The sequence below is a fragment of the Scatophagus argus genome, chromosome 12 (assembly GCF_020382885.2).
Source record: "Scatophagus argus isolate fScaArg1 chromosome 12, fScaArg1.pri, whole genome shotgun sequence".
NCBI lineage: Eukaryota > Metazoa > Chordata > Actinopteri > Scatophagidae > Scatophagus > Scatophagus argus.
Window position 1 is genome coordinate 8,940,367 of NC_058504.1, and position 16,095 is coordinate 8,956,461.

The 16,095-nt window shown below is 40.7% G+C and overlaps 1 protein-coding gene across 3 annotated transcripts in view; it reads left to right on the forward strand.

Moving 5' to 3' along the window:
* The window catches only part of drp2 (dystrophin related protein 2), a 142,080-nt gene that overhangs the window by 61,784 nt on the left and 64,201 nt on the right, over positions 1–16,095 (forward strand). For all 3 annotated transcript variants that reach the window (XM_046405504.1, XM_046405506.1, XM_046405505.1), the window contains exons 3-4: positions 4,543–4,646; positions 12,783–12,957. In XM_046405504.1, the coding sequence (XP_046261460.1) occupies positions 4,607–4,646; positions 12,783–12,957 (215 nt within the window). In that variant the 5' untranslated portion in view covers positions 4,543–4,606. The remainder of the gene's footprint in view (positions 1–4,542; positions 4,647–12,782; positions 12,958–16,095) is intronic.

Sequence of the window (16,095 nt, forward strand, 5' to 3'; positions counted from 1 at the left end):
ATAATTAATGATGTAAACACACAGCAAGAGTTCAATTTTTTTTTTTTCCACATTTTTTTATTTCCACAAGGTCAGGCTGGCTAAATCATTGTCAGTACAGACTGAGTGGCTGCAACAATATAGCACATACAAAACAAGCGCAAACACAAAGAATATACACCGATTGACCACAACATTAACATAAACATTAACATTTACTTCAACATTAGCACCACTGACAGGCCAGTGTGTGGAGTTTGCAGTCTGTGATCTTTGATGCCCTGGTGATAATTCTCTCCATTTTCTTTATTGTGCACTTAGAAGTGTTTTATCACACAGTAACTGATGGTGACTGGACGCTCTGGATTACGTCTGTGTAATTTTCCCACTGTGGCACTAATAAAGGATTATCTTATCTTTTCTTAACAAAGGACCAGTAGACCTTGGCCAACTTGTTTTTGCATTGTCTCAGTAAGTAGAGTCTCTTATGGACTTTTTGCATTTTATGGTTGGCACTGAGGTCCCATTTCAGGTTACTGCTGATGTGTGCCCCAAGCAATGTGAAGGAGCTGGTTATTGTACCTGGTTGGCTATTGATGAACATAACTGCTTTCATTGATTGTTTTGTTCTGAAGCTAATGATCACTTCAGTAATATTTTTTCCATTCAGTCTGTTCTTCTGAAATCAGTGGTGAAAAGGGACAAGAGCAACAGGGACATTCTCATATTGGCGAATGCTGGCCCCTACACGAAATGATAATTGGGCAGATTTTGGGTCTGATTTGCCACTGCCAACAATTGAAAGGTTGTGCCCGATTTAAAGTTTGTCTGAACAGATTTTCTGCTCAAAAATTCCTGTATGGGAGGAGCTTACAGAAAATAATTAATGTTACCGAGAGGGATCTGTAGTGTGTTGGGATCCAGGTGAGACTGAAAGTTTATTACTGAGCATGGAAAGTACTATAGGTAAAATATATTACTGTTAAGGTTAATTGGTGACTCTAGATTGCAAAATTGCATGTGAATGGTTGTTTATGTCTATATGTACCCCCAATGACCCTGCAGGGGATAAGCGGTGATAAATAATGGATGGATGGATGGAATTAACATCAACAGAATGTGGCCAGACAACAGTGATGAAGTTATGCCTGTCTATGTCTATGTTGTGTTGCAGAGATATCTACTGTTAGCATACTAACTACCTAGCTCCAGCAATACCACTTTGAACCTCTAGAGGCAGTTGTGTGATAGCATTCAGTAGTTTCAACTGGAAACTGTTTCACAAGGTCTAATGAGTAGAGTTAGTCTAATAAGTAAACATATGTTGCTGATATGTTATTTTGGAGCTACCTTCGAATTCTGTCTAAATTTTCTAACTTCAGGTTTTCAAGTCTATCTAGTACTGTCTTGATGTAATTAGAAATATGTCAGGATAAATTAAAGAAAATACTTCATCAAATTACATTTTTGCTCTGGAGCCAAGCTTGTATTACACCAAATAAGGAGAGCTGGTACTGGTGAAATGATCAGTGAAAACGCATTGCTTGGAACCGAGGTCAGGTACATTGTGTATAATCAGGTTTGATAAGGTCAGCAGTACCTTCCCTGTGAAAATCAAATAAAAATAAGCATTTTATTACTACTTGTATTTTGTGCTTTTATGCTCTCTTTGTTATTTTAATCATTAAAAACTGAAATCAGAATACGCAGACTTTAGCTGCCTTAGTTCAATAGAATCCCAGCTGTTTTATTCATGCACTATTAGTCCCAAATGCTACACAAAGCCATAACAAAATCCTGGCTCTTAATTTGCATTATTTTTATGTGGTCGTTGGCTGCTGTGCCACCTCTAAACCAAACTGCTTGTAATTTTTCTAAGGAAGGGTGGATTAATGAAGTCATGGCCTGATTGTTACCATCTGGAGTTTTATCACAGTAAACTTGGAACGTTTTGTGACCTAACCTGTTTGTTTCAAGACCAAGTACAGTGGTGTATAGTCCTGATCATAGCAATGCAATCTTTTAGTTATCTTTATCGGGAATTATGTGATGAATGATTAACCAGAAAATGAAGGAAAAGGAGTCGCGGATATTTTATGAGCAGGAATGAATGGGAAAGAAAAAAAGTTACATCTCTTTTGTTTTAAACTTCATCTGACTCCATGCGAATGCACTCTCTCTCAACAGAGTATTTCATCTCATAGTGTTTGCAGTTGAAGAAACGCATCTTAATTAGCAGGGATTTCAATTGGGGTTTGCTAAATCGCTTCCTTTCTGAACCGGGCATTCCCTCTCCACACATCACAGCCTGTTAGGAAGCACTGACAGGGCTGACTTTTAATCAGCATCACTTGTACAGTAATTGAAAGGCCATATGTGAATTTCTTTGTGTTAATTTTCTTTATTTAAGTCTAAATACAGCAGATGCGCTGTTCAAGAAAGGGGTTCACACACAAGGGACTTTTTAAATTTATTATCCTCCAGTGGTTTTTAATGTTTTTTTGCGCAACCCTCCAAACAATGCAGCTGGGGCCACAGATATGAACTCTGTTGAGATGAATGGTTTTATGTCTTGCCTTTTGATACAGTTATAAAGGACTGACTAAATAGTCTATTCAAGATATGGACTCATATGTCTTAAATCCTCTTTAGTGGTCTATCGGTTTATTTTTTTGACAGTTGCATTGTCACTATATGCACCCATCAGCCACAACATTAACACCACTGGCAGGTGAAGTGACTAACATTAATCATCTGTATACAATGCAGTGTTATGTGGGGAAACCTTGGGTTCTGGCAATCATGTAGATGCTCTTTGACCCAAAGGGGCCCTACAAAATATTAAGCATGTGGTTTTAATGTTGTGGCTGATCAGTGTATATTACAGTACCGTAGACGAAAATGATTTCATACATTACATCACAACAACGCATCGAAATTGCATTATTAAAATGACATTGTCAAGACATTTAGGGCACTTAATGTTGAGTTATAATCGACTGGAAATAACCAGTTGTATCATATTTGAAACCCACTGCAGAACTCAATTTATTTTTACATCTGGCTGCTCAGTCTCAAATCTGTTCCTTTGCTTTCTCAGCCAATGTATTTTTCAGTGTGCTCACTCGAGTTTACCAAAGGTGTGATCAAAATCATTCACGCAATAACAGTATTCCAGTCTGTTAACAATTAAGTTAATCACAATTTTTTGCTTTTGCTTAAGTAATGAGCCTGCAGATTCCAGAAATCAACAGAGTAAATTTTGTGATTTGTTCTCAAGTAATTTCATGCCTTGTGATCCTGTGTTTTTAATTTGATTTGTATCTGCTTGTCATCATCAGGAGCCCAGGAGTTAATTTATGACAAGGGAACTATTTTTTTTCTTTTTTCCTTCTCTTTGGTGAGTTTGGTTTGATACAGGATGAAATATCTCAACTGTCATCTGCTGCCTTAAAACAAATTAGAACATGGTCAACAACTCAGGGCATGCTTCAAAACTTCATAACTCCATCTTACCAAGTAATTGTTACCACTGAGATCTAAAAGCATTTTCCTCAAATAAGTGAATAAGTGTATTGTGTCAGTGTATTAAAATTAAAAATCAGCTTGTTTTGGGTTGCAGCATCTTGAAAGAACATAGAACAGACTTATGAAGTGGGAGAAGTTGTTCAGTGTGTGTGCTGGATTTTTGTGGGAGATGTAGTTTGCAAGGCTTTGATCAGTTATAAAAAAAAAAACAAAACAAAACAAAACATATGAGTAATTGCAAAAAGTATTTTGTTCGTATTTTGTTCTTTGCTCTTTCGATAAAAAGTCAAATATTCTAGCCTGTCCAAAACCTTGAAGCTGCTCTATAGTCAATATTTTTATATTGAGAATAAAGCAGATTACTTTTTCTAATGTGAAAAGAATTTCTACTACTGACACCCAACTCTTCAGTTTAACACAGCTCTGTGAAGCTTATTTAGCCTCTTTCAGCTCATTGTTTTGCTTTTATGCTTGCAAACTTTACTGTTTTCATTTCCTCTCAAGCTTCTCGTCAGAGTTGTTTCCAGATGCAGCAGGCAGCTGTTTTTGGCCAAAAAAAAAAGCTCTATTAAACCTACTGTACACAACCCACTCAGCAACAATTGCCAGAATTAGGCAGAATTAGTAACTAGCTGCTGAACATGGCACAAAGCACCAACTTACACAAATCAGGTGCCCAGAAACATGACTCGACATGAGTGTTAATGTTCCTCTGTGTCTGTTGGCTGTCTAAATGGGAATTTCTTTGCTATATTAGCTTTGTAAGGTGATAACATCAGCACTTGTCACTATGTCTGCCTCGTTGTGTACATTCCTGCTCATTCTGTCTCTCTGTCCCTCTTTAGTTCACTTGCTGCGTTCCAATTCTACCATACTATTTAGCACACCAGACAAAGATTTAGTGCGTCCCAATACATAGTATGTCAGATGCACTATGCCAAAAATACCAGAATGTCTTACTGCATCTGGTTGCATTTTGCAGTATGTAAGCCAGCATGCTTTCCCGGCTATTCTGACCCACAATCCTCTGCGCAGCCGAAGATACGTCACATCAACTGAGACACCGAGAGAGCACAGACAGATGACAGCTCATTGACAGATGACAGAAGCTGCAATGACAGATGACAGCGCATTCAAGAGTGAGTACAACATACTTTTTGCGACTCGTGTGTACAATTAATACATTAAAATATGGGTTATATACATATATAGTACTCTCCACTTATATGCATACTTCATACAAAAAAAGCATGCAATTTGGAACGCAGCCGCATTTTCACTTTCTCTGGCTCCTTCAGCATTATTCTTTACCTTTTCAGCAGATGCCATCTCACTTTTCTCTTTCTACTCTCGATCCTGCCGTTCTCATCTGCCTGTCAATCACTTGACGGTCAGATCAATCACCTCACCTGATTTTCCCCATCCATATCCTACTCCTGCACATGATTCCCTCATTAGCCACTTGTGTGTATACCAGCAGTTGCAGTGTTCCTCTGCCAGTTTGTTGAAGTTGTAATGTGCTTCAGTTTTTGAACTTCTGCCTGATCTTTTTAGACTTTTGGATTTCCTGCCTACCTCTCTGGATTGGTTTAGGTTTTGCCCTTTGCCTCAATATTCTGTAAACTGTCTCCATTTTGGTCCATAAATCCATGAACTGTGCCAGTCTGCCAAGTTGTTGGCATTTGGATCCTATCCTGTTCCTCTGCTCACACCAACTGCTTTTTGCACTGCCCTCAAATGACCCAAAACAGACACCAAACATGTTGAATTTGTCTCAAATGATGCTCAAGAATGATGCTCTCTCAAATGATGCTCTAGAATGCTTTCATTTGATTTGGAATATGCGTCAGTGTAAACAGCATATAGCCTCAGTGAAAAGCTAATACTGAATACACTCATAAATACAGTGATTTAGGCAGTCTTAATGTTTTTTTTATGGGAAATACAGAAGAAATCCATATTTTCAGAGGTTAAGAGTTGGGTGGAAAACCTTGGAGACCAGCAACCCTTCCTGGTCTATAGGCCTATGAGGCTGATAGCAAAGAGAAATGACACTTGATTCCAGGTCCTAATGCGTTAATGCGTTAAAGCAGTCCCAGCTCTAGTTTTTTGTAGTGCTGCTGCTCACTGGGATCAATGGGCTTCAGTAAGGCTGTGTCCCGTCCCATAGTATCCTCTGAATAGGCACAAAGGGGCCCACAAACCAGCATATGTACACACAAACTACAGCAGAATATTTCCAGCCTGTCAGTTGATGATGTGCTGTTCCTACAGAAGCATTTCAATCACCATGAATGAAAAACATAACCATTACTCACCTAATGATAGACTCAACACAACAAGACTCCTATGAAGTGTTCAAATAACACTTGTCCGTTTCAACCTTCTTAATGGTGTTAATGTCTGCTGAGCTTTTTTCTTTCTCTCCACCGAGCTCTCTCTTCAAAGACATCTTTCAGGAGAAAAGCCAGCAATGGCATCATGTAAATATAAATTAAAGTGTGCGAATGGCATGTTTGCTCCTGGTGGAAATTACTTTGTCATTGAAAAGAAAATAAAGTAAAAAGGGTAATGAAATGTCTGGTTGGAGGGCAAAGTACTGCAAGCATGACAATGAGCAGTCGTGATGGGTGTACGGGATGAAGATGGCAGGAGGGGAAGTGAAAGTCTTTTCTTCCCCCTGCTGTTCTGTTGGGTGCTTCCAATCACAAATCACTGTGCCACATGTCTGCAGACAAAAGGAGTCAAGCTTGGAAAGAGTGCAGCAGTGTTTCAAAGGGGGACAGTAACAGTTTGATAGCTGCCTGTGCCCAGCATGGGGGTGTATGGAGAGTACTGCTAATGTCATTGCAAGTGTGTGTGTGTGTATTTTCCTACAGTAAGCGTGTGTCTCTGCATTTCCACTCCTCAATAGGTGATATTCACGAGTGCCTCTGTTAATATGTGTGTGTTTGCCTATGTGTGTATGCTGTGTCATTGGAGCTTCTCCAGTTCCTCCAGCAGTGTGTGACGGTTGCAGCTGTGAGTGGAATCTCAGCTCGCTCATCCTGCATCAGCAGCAGCAGAGAGTGACTGAGAGCTGGAGGGTGTGTGTGTGTGTGCGTGTGCATGTGCGTGTGTGCGTGCATGCGTGTGTTTGTGTGTGCTCCTTTGCCTTCTAACTAGTGGCTGTTGAGGGGCTGTGGGACAGCGGGATAGAGCAGCAGGGAGGCAGTGGTCCAACCTCCACTAACCCCCATCGGGCTCAAAGCCAAGAACCTGCTACTGAAACAAGCCACACACGCATCAGCATGCATCCACATACGCACACGTACTCACAGAAGTCTGCGAGTACACTTGCACCGACTTGCATTCACACGCTATTCACCAGCAGGCCTCCTGGACACCGATACTATGCGTCATTGTTGGCGTGCCGTTTATTTCTTAAAATTAAAACAGGGTTTGGCACATATAGTGAAGCCAAGCCAGAGATCTGGGCATCCATATTAGAGCTTGCCAGTTCTGTTGGACAGTGCATAATAGTTTTATCACTTCTGTTAAGTGTTGTAATTGTGGGTGTAAAAGCATTACCATTCGTTGTTGGCTTTATCCTGCTGACGGAAGGATGTGTTTGCAATTACTGTACGGAATTAGTTCCATTTCAGTACAATCGCTCCATCTGTCACAGCTGATGGTTGTTTTAATATGAATGTCTTATCTCTCTATGAAATGTCTCTGAGAAAAACTTTATGACCCCTTTGGACCAGACCTTTAACTCACCCCAAGTGAGTTTCCTTTCTGCTCATCCTTTCAATTTTTATTTAAAAAAACATCAACAGTTTTTTTTTTACAATTCATTGCAATTCATCCATTCATGACAGCCCATGTAATAGTTGCTGAGATAATTTACTACAGAAAAGTCAGGTAGTCACCAACACTGGTAGGATTCATCCTCTTGGAAACATGATTATCTTTACAAAATATCATAGCAATGCAGTCAGCAGTTCTTGGGAAAGGACCGAAGTAAACAAAAGTTACCTTCTGAAAATTTAAAATTAACAATGAGAACATACTTGCTGTTCACATAACCTTCCCTGCTTTGCTGTTATTTATTTACAAGCTACACATTTTAACTGTTGCCGTGGCTTTGACACTTGCTCTCCTTATTATTAATTGTTTTTTACTGTGTGAGCATGCCGTCTGAATCCAGTTCTCTGCTGTAGTCATTTATTTTTTAACTTCACTGAGTCAAGACTGTTCTCAGAACCATTAGTGCAGATTTCTGTGCACTGGTGTGTGTGTGTGTGGGTCGACGGACATCAGGCAGATGGCCTTTTCTTCCCGTTGGGGAGTGGGGGACCATGTAGGTGTGAGCAGGAATGCATATGGACAGAGAAGTCTTTGACCAAGAGAGAAGTCTCTACTTATTAGGTCACCCGTGCCTGTCTCTGTCTACCCCTCCAAACCCCCCCTCCCTCCCTACCTCTGTCTCTCTCCCCGTTTTTCTCAGTTTCTTTTGTCCTTCTCTGCATGCCCAACTTATCTGCATTCTCTGCCCAGCCAATCAACAGACATGGTAAATAACGTCAACACTGAGTTACTCTTAGTGACGGCTTCCACAACGTGAGTCTGAGACTGGAATCGAAACTGCGCAACAAGTCTGTATTATTAAGGTAGGCACTGCACTTTGTGAAAGACTTGCATTTATCTGAAGAGCTCCGATAATGAGTGTAAATCCTATCTTATTGGTTCTCAGGGATATCTTGGCTACAGTCTTGATTCCTTCAGATTAATATCAGTATGTAGACATGGTGTACAGGCACAGTGGCTTTGATCCTCTGAGGCTCTATCTGCACAGCTCAACTGTCTCCTCTCTTTTGCTCTGAAATCCAGTAAAGCTTTGTGTGCTATCTTTTATCACCTCCTGTGATTTGAAATTCACATATTGTCTGGAAAATGTCCTTCCATGTTGCTCGGCTTGAGTGGTCAGAATAAAAGGAACATGAGGCTGATGTTCTGTCCGCACTGTTAATCTAACTGGGCAATTTCAAAAGTGTGAAGCCATGATTTCTGTAGGACACAGTCATGAGTAGGTTACATGGAGGTGAGAGCTGTAGCCACAGCAGCAAGATGAATATTGTCTGTGTCACTTTGGGGAATGTCAGTGAAATCTCTGCTGGTTTTTCAGCATCTTTAGAAAACATGCAGCACGCACGCTCGACTGGGCAACGCCACATCCGATCAAGGCCGTAAATAATACATGTAAAGCTTGACTCATGTTTTTGAAGTTTAAAATGGGAGACACCCTATGTCTTCCACTGCAGGCTGATGCATGCAGCATGATGCAAATGTGTGCTGAAGATATTTGTGCAACACACTTTTTCTGTGACACAATTTGGAGACATCATTTCCCCATTGTGATGGTGTTTTATATATATTGAAACCAAAATGAAAATGATTTTTTTTTTTTTTTTTGTATTTATAAATACACACTGCCAATGATAATGGGAGAATTTGTAGCTTTATATGAAACCGTGCTCACAGCTGTTGGAGGGTATAAAGGAAGAAGAGAGATTGTTGAGACAGCTGTCTGTCACTCAGTTCCCTCTTCACTCCAGAAACAAACCTCTCTCATGGCTATGTTTCACCCATGGGGTATTCCCTCTGTGATAGCAGGGGTGGTTTGCTTGATGGTTGTCATTGTCGGAATCCATTTGATGATGAGTCAGTTTTCCCTTGCAAACAATCAGTTTGCAAGTGTGTTCTTAAACTCGTCACTGGGTCATGTGGAGCCTCCTCTTTTTTGTTTGCATTTGCTGTCATGTTCTGTCTGCAAGCATAGCAGTGAAGTGAATCAAATAACGTCCACAAAATATAAAGGCCTTTATGTTATTTTGGTAAATGGTATTTGAGCTCAGGTGAGGTGCTTGAAGCACTAATAGTATTCAGAGTGACGCATGACCTCAGATTACCAGTGAAGGAAAAGAGACAGCGTGAGCAGGACTGAGTAGGAGGGATGTGCAGCGTACTGCTGATTCATACGAAACTCACCTTACACTAACAGGAGCTGTCTGCAGAAGAAAAGGGAGGAAAGGAGGAGAGGAGATAACCGGAGACAGGAGTGGGAGCGAGATGGTGATGATTCAGGCAAAAAAAAAAAAACATCTGGACAGTCTGAGGTGAAGTGGCCTGCAGAACAAACTAGAAAGGAATAGAGAGGAATGCAAATGTATAAAGAACATGGATGAGGATAAAGTTTAATCAGTCTCTCTGAAGTCGTTCACTCAAATGTTGACACTGCAACCAAAGTTACGTCTTCTTGGTTCACTTCAGGCTCAGTTAGTTTTAGACAAACCACCTGAGAGAGAAGTACTCAAAAGTATACGTTAAAGTACACTTACAACAATTAATATTTACTTCCGTGCATTGATTTGTTTTTCTGTTAAGGGGAAATCAAACACATTTTCTTGTTACATGTCTCAAGAGTAATGTGTAAACCCGGAGAAATAAAACTCATTGTTTTCTTGATTGGGTGATCAATCATTCAGTATATAAAACATTTACCAAAGACCAAGCTGATAACTTCAAATGTCTTGTTCTGCCTGACCAACATTCAGAAACTGAAGAAATTCATCTTAAATTGAGCGAGAAAAAAACTGTTGCTGCTAAAGAATTTTGCCTTTTCTTTTCAGAAAGGTTACTGGTTGATCATAAGTGGTGGTGCAGTGGTTAGCACTGTCGCCTCCATAGCAAGAGGGTTCCTGGTTTGAATCCCGGTCTGAGCCCTTCTGTGTGGAGTTTGCATGTTCTCCCTGTGCCTGCGTGGGTTTTCTCCGGGTACTCCGGCTTCCTCCCACAATCCCAAAAACATGTACATTAGGTTAATTGGCTACTCTAAATTGCCCCTAGGTGTGAGTGTGAGAGTGTGTGGTTGTCTCTCTTTGTGTGTTGATGATTGACTGGCGACCAGTCCAGGGTGTACCTCGCCTCTTGCCCGTAGTCAGCTGGGATAGGTTGATGGATAGGATTATTAATGAATAGATACAATTAAAAAGCACATGTATGATATTTATAATATTCAGTTCAGCCTCAGTAGAACCAGCTCAGACTTGCTCACAGGTTTTTAGGCAATCCTATCATTGTTTTTTCCTTTACAAACCAGCACTGAACATTTCCTATACATTCAGTTTGTTTATTTATTTTATATCACTGTTTGAGTAGCACCACTTCCACTGATGACGTGAGGCTTGTCATGATTCACGATCAATTGACTTTAGCAATGTTTAATTTTGTAATACTGTCTATACCATACAAAGATGTTACAAGATACATATCAATCACCTGCTAGAGTTGCAGGTGAAAGTGAGTTAATGTGTGTGTGTGTGTGTGTGTGTGTGTGTTTGTGTGTGTGTGAAAGATGAATGACTGACTGCTGCTGTTTAGGTTTGTGGTTGAGACCTCCAGCAGGGAAGAATCGGATTGACCAGTTTAAAGAAACAAAGTGACAAGAGCCCCCTGGCAAAACACAAGCCAAGCTTCAGGCTGGCTATGGTCTCTGTGTGTGTGTGTGTGTGTGTGTGTGTGTGTGTGTGTGTGTGTGTGTGTGTTATGATGCTGAAGGTGTTACTTGAAAGGTCCAGCTGCTGCTGAAGTAACGGTTGTGAAATGAACAGAAAGACAGGAAGCCTCTGACGGCTCAGTGACCGGACACAAGATTTATCGTGACCTGTGAACCTGGAAAAGCTTCTTCTGCCCTGAATGCTGCTTGTTATAGTGTGTGTGTGTGTGTGTGTGTGTGTGTGCCGATGATAGTGCTTGTATGTTTGTCTGCATGGGCTGCCTCCTTGATATTTTTCCCAGCAGCTCCATCAAGGGGATTGCACCTTTTCAACTGTAGCCCCATGGGCCTCCTCACACTCTAAAAGTCTGTGAAAAAAGAAGCTTTTTGTCTGTGTTTGTTTCCCTGAGTTTAATGGATTGGAATAATGGAATAAAACCGCTGCTGTCTTATGATTCAGGTTTTTTATACTACACGCCAGAGAAAATTATTCAATTTGACTTTTGTTGATGAGGTTTGTGTGTGTGTGTGTGTGTGTGTGTCATGCTTCATATTTTTGACCATTGCTACAGAGTGCACTTGTGCTTTCTTTAACCAGGCAGGTATATTAACCAACTTAGCTGTCTGATAACATACTGTTCAGTCGATTCGGATCTATCAGATATCAGAAATCAGCATCAACACTTGAACTCTGAACACATGAAGCTTCGAACCACTTCCAGAATTTAGGTCACTGGCTCAGCAACGAGACGCCTCACTGAATATATATAGAAAATAACAGGATTAATTTGACATTTTGGAACCAATTTCAAGGCAGACTCCAGGAAGCAGACAAAAAAAAAATCTGGCACATAACTCCATAACTCCTTTGTTGTTTTTACACTTTGATTTTGTATGGCTTAAACAGTCTATAACATGTTAATTGGTGATCTTTAGAGGTGCTGATGGGTGGATTCTGATAGCTTTGGACAGAGCCGTGCTGGCTGTTTCCTCCTCTTTCCAGTCTCTGTCCTAAATCAAGCTAACACTCTCTCAGATGTAGCCTTATGCAAGAGTGTATCAATCTCTTCATCTAACCCAAACAGGCTCATTTCCTAAAATGAACCTAAACTGAACAATGAGCTGTCAGTGGAGATGTTTGTATTCTACTGGATTCTTTTCACTTGTTTTACTTCTGGGGAAATGCTGCATATTTGTCTAATTTGAAGTTGATTGGACTGAAAACAGCCCTGCATCAGAGCAATGCAAAGTGCCCTGTCCTGTCAGTGTAACTATAGCAGTCATTTTATCTTTTGTCTTGACGATTACAAAGAAATCAGAAGAAATATTCTCTTCATCTTAGAAAATAATCTACCAGGGTTGTGAGCTTGGATGTTATTTGATTGGTCAATGCTTTGCCTTGACAGATGATTGTGTTGTGGCAGGAGTGGAGCCAGGTCCAACTTTTCTGTTGGACAGTCCTGCATTGTTTTCCAGAGCTTTTACCATTGACATTCCTGCTAAAGTTACTGTCGTCTTAACTGCAGCTTGAATATCTGTGGACTGGGTTTGTACGATGAGGTGTAGTGTTTGATACTACCACGGGTGTAAACTAAGCCAGAAATTTTCCAATCCCGCCCACACTGGCTTCATGTATCAGCCCAAAATATGAATTATCAGCGCACCCAAAATGTGAATCAGCCTTCAAAAATGAGTTGACTGTAATACTCTTGGTATTTCTTTCTCTTGTGCCTCTTAGCTGCGGGGCGGCCCTCGTGGCCGGGATGCCACTGTGTGCCTTGCCAGTCCACAGTGGACGGTGAGGGGCAGGAGGAGGGGACCGAGTGCAGGAGACTGAGAGGGGGCGGCTCGCATCAAACAGGAGACATGAACCTCTGCTGGAACGAGATCAAACGCAAGTCCCACAACATCCGGTAAGGCATTCACAGTGGTGAATCCTGCAGGGATTTACTTGTTCAGAGCCACGATGACTTTGCAAGAGTACAGATCTTTTTTGCCAAGGAATCATCTGATCGGTTTCAGCTTTACACAGGCTGTTTGTTAGATAGCACATAGCCATCAATGTCGCATACCGGTTCACTGAGATTCACATGCAACTGAACATTTCTTAAGGAAATTGCCACTTGTCACTTGTCTTTTTGTGATTGTATCTCTAGAGGAACATAATGCTAATATGTGTAAATTTATGTTCAGCCAGAGACACGGGAATACAGCATAATAATGTCCAACATGTACCGGTATATACTGTCTCTTTCCTTTGTTTGCTTTCCACTTTGCCTTGATTATTCTTTCTGTTTCCATTCACAGTCCGTTTTTGGGTAATTAAAAAAGTCTAATAATGTACTTGCACACAATAATGCATATTTAAATACTTCTTCCAGTCAGCAGATTAATTATTGATATCACATGGGTTAATACTGTCATTGCATAAGTTACACTTGAGAGGTTTTCCAACACAGAACAATTAGAGGGTGTTCATGTTCTTTGATGCTTAATTGGAAATTGTCCAGGCTTGCCGCATCATTTCTTTAATTCAACTGGCATCCTGTTTAGACAGTTGGCCCCTTAATTGCTTACTTGACCCTGATGTAACTAGGAAGCGGGAGGGGGAGGTTAAGAAAGGATAGTTGTGAAATTGGTGAAGACAGTTTCCCCTGCAGTACTGTGTAATGAGATCACTATGGATGGCCTGCAGTGGCTGTTTATACCCGAGCTGCACTCTGACTTCATCAGGCCGAGAGAGGAATAGGTGGGGGGGGAATATAGGAAGGAGTCATTGGAAGGAGAGAGAGAGAGAACGGGAGAGACAGCTGGTATTAAATCATCACAGAAGAGACATGGGATGCAGGAGAATGGGAGGGGCACAGAGAAAAAACAATATAAGAATGAATGAATGAGAAAGAGGTTGACTGCAAAGCTGTCTAACCTTGAGGATGAGTGCTGTCCAGAGGAAACGTCCAATGCCGGCGGCCGTGCAGGCGCAGACAAGTGGCTTTATAATGGCCTGTCTGGCATTGATTGACAGGTGGTTGAGGCTTGGTTCCAGTAAAAGTCATGGCTGCTTCCCTCTATGCTTTAAATACATACATTATACTGTGCCGTTACACCTACTGTACCTTGGCTGGAATTAAATAGAGCCCTGTTGTACTTTAGTACTCAGCTCTTAACAGTGCTAAGATTCTACAGCCATACTATCTATGTCTGCAACCGTGTAACTGTTGACAAGCTTGACCACATGCTGATGTTGAACAGGTATAATGTTTACTATGCCTGCCCCAGTTTAGTTTAGCATGTAAAATTCTAGTGCTAATTAGAGGTAAACGCAATGTAAAGTTGAAGCTAATGGGAATGTCATTCGTTTTGTATGTATTTTACCTGATCATGGTGCTATATGAAAAGTAAGAGGATGACCAAAGTGATAAGAATTCATTCTGTGGTGATAATGAATTGAGAATTTATCCTCTGGGAAGCAAAAATGTTCAGACTAATCCGTCCAGTAGGTGTTGAGATTTTTCACTGCTGGTCTGGGGATCACCAAAGTCAGTAGGATTCATCCTCTGGAGACCATGAACCATCCATCCACCATATTTCAATCTTGACCAAAATGGTGAACTGACTGACTGATGAACAGTGAGCTGAAATTATTTTTTCCAAAGCACTTGTATGCCCCCATGTTTGGAAACACCCTGAGAAGATAAGCAGTAAGAAGTACACAAAATATATTCTCTAAATATTTAGAGATGGCTATGACACAGGGAATTTATCAGTGTGACACAGTGTAGCTCAGCTAATTGGACTCAGCCCTGATAACAGAAGGTTAAGGTTTGATCATTTTTTGGCATGTTGTATGGAAAGCAGGCAAAATCACAACACTGTGAGCTCGTCTGTGTACACTCACCAGCTGCATAGCATGTGTTATCTGGAAAACAGCATTTTGATGCCATTGGCAAAAATGTAGACATGCTGCTCTTATTGCTGTGTAGTTTGTGCTTTATCAAGTTATGGTTCAATGTCTTATACAGGATTGAGATAATAGCCCCAAGTGGACCACAGCACTGTATTGTGCTGTGTCTACTATAATCACCAATGAATGAGTATGAATACATGTATGTATGTATATACATGTATGTATGTATATATATGTATATATATATATATATATACACACACATTTATTACAGCAAGCATATTTGTAAGGCCATTCCGCCATCTGTAACTATTACGTAAGAAAATGTAATGTGAGAGTGTAGGAGGTTTCAGTGAATTTACTATGCTGTTTACTGTTATGTAGCATTGCTTCTTGTTCTGTACGTGCCTTTTAACACTTTTAAAGGACAAATTGGAGCTTATAACAACTTCCTACTGTCATTTAACTCATCTTCTGCTCAGCGTATGTTAGTGTTAGACCATTGTGAGACCAGCTGTAATGCATCCTATTTTTGCACTTGCATACTATGGCACTCACATACATAACAGCTTGATGCTGAATCATCACAAATCCCCTCCCAGTTTAGTGTTAACACAGAATGCTTAGTCATAGAGTCATAGTTAGAGATATGAGTTTGTCAAACAGATTTTACATTTAATATAGCTGATTACAGTGTCAACCTTATCGGTAACAATATCAGGCATTGTTGAGATTCGGGCCACATAATAAGGTGCTCACTGTTTTGCACTGCAGGGAATGCCCACCAGGGTAGGTGTGGGTGTCTTGGTGGCATGTTATGAATTTATTTGCCGCATGGCTCAGATAACTGCAGAGAGCCAGCCGCCCACGCTCAGCGTCTGTCTGAGGGCAAAGGCAGACCTCTGAGTCTGTTTTTGTCTTTGTATGTTTTTGTCATTACCACAATGTTCCTGTTGAGCTGTATAGTTATCTCTTGAAACCGTTATCACTCAGTGTCTCTTTTATTCCCATTCATGTTCCCATTCAGCCTCTGCTGTCCCTACTTTTCTCTTCTTCTGTTGGTATTTTTCTCTTTTATGTATCCCTCCTCTACCTCTATTGTTCTCCACATCTTCCTACCTACTCGTGCTGGCGCTTTCCACGT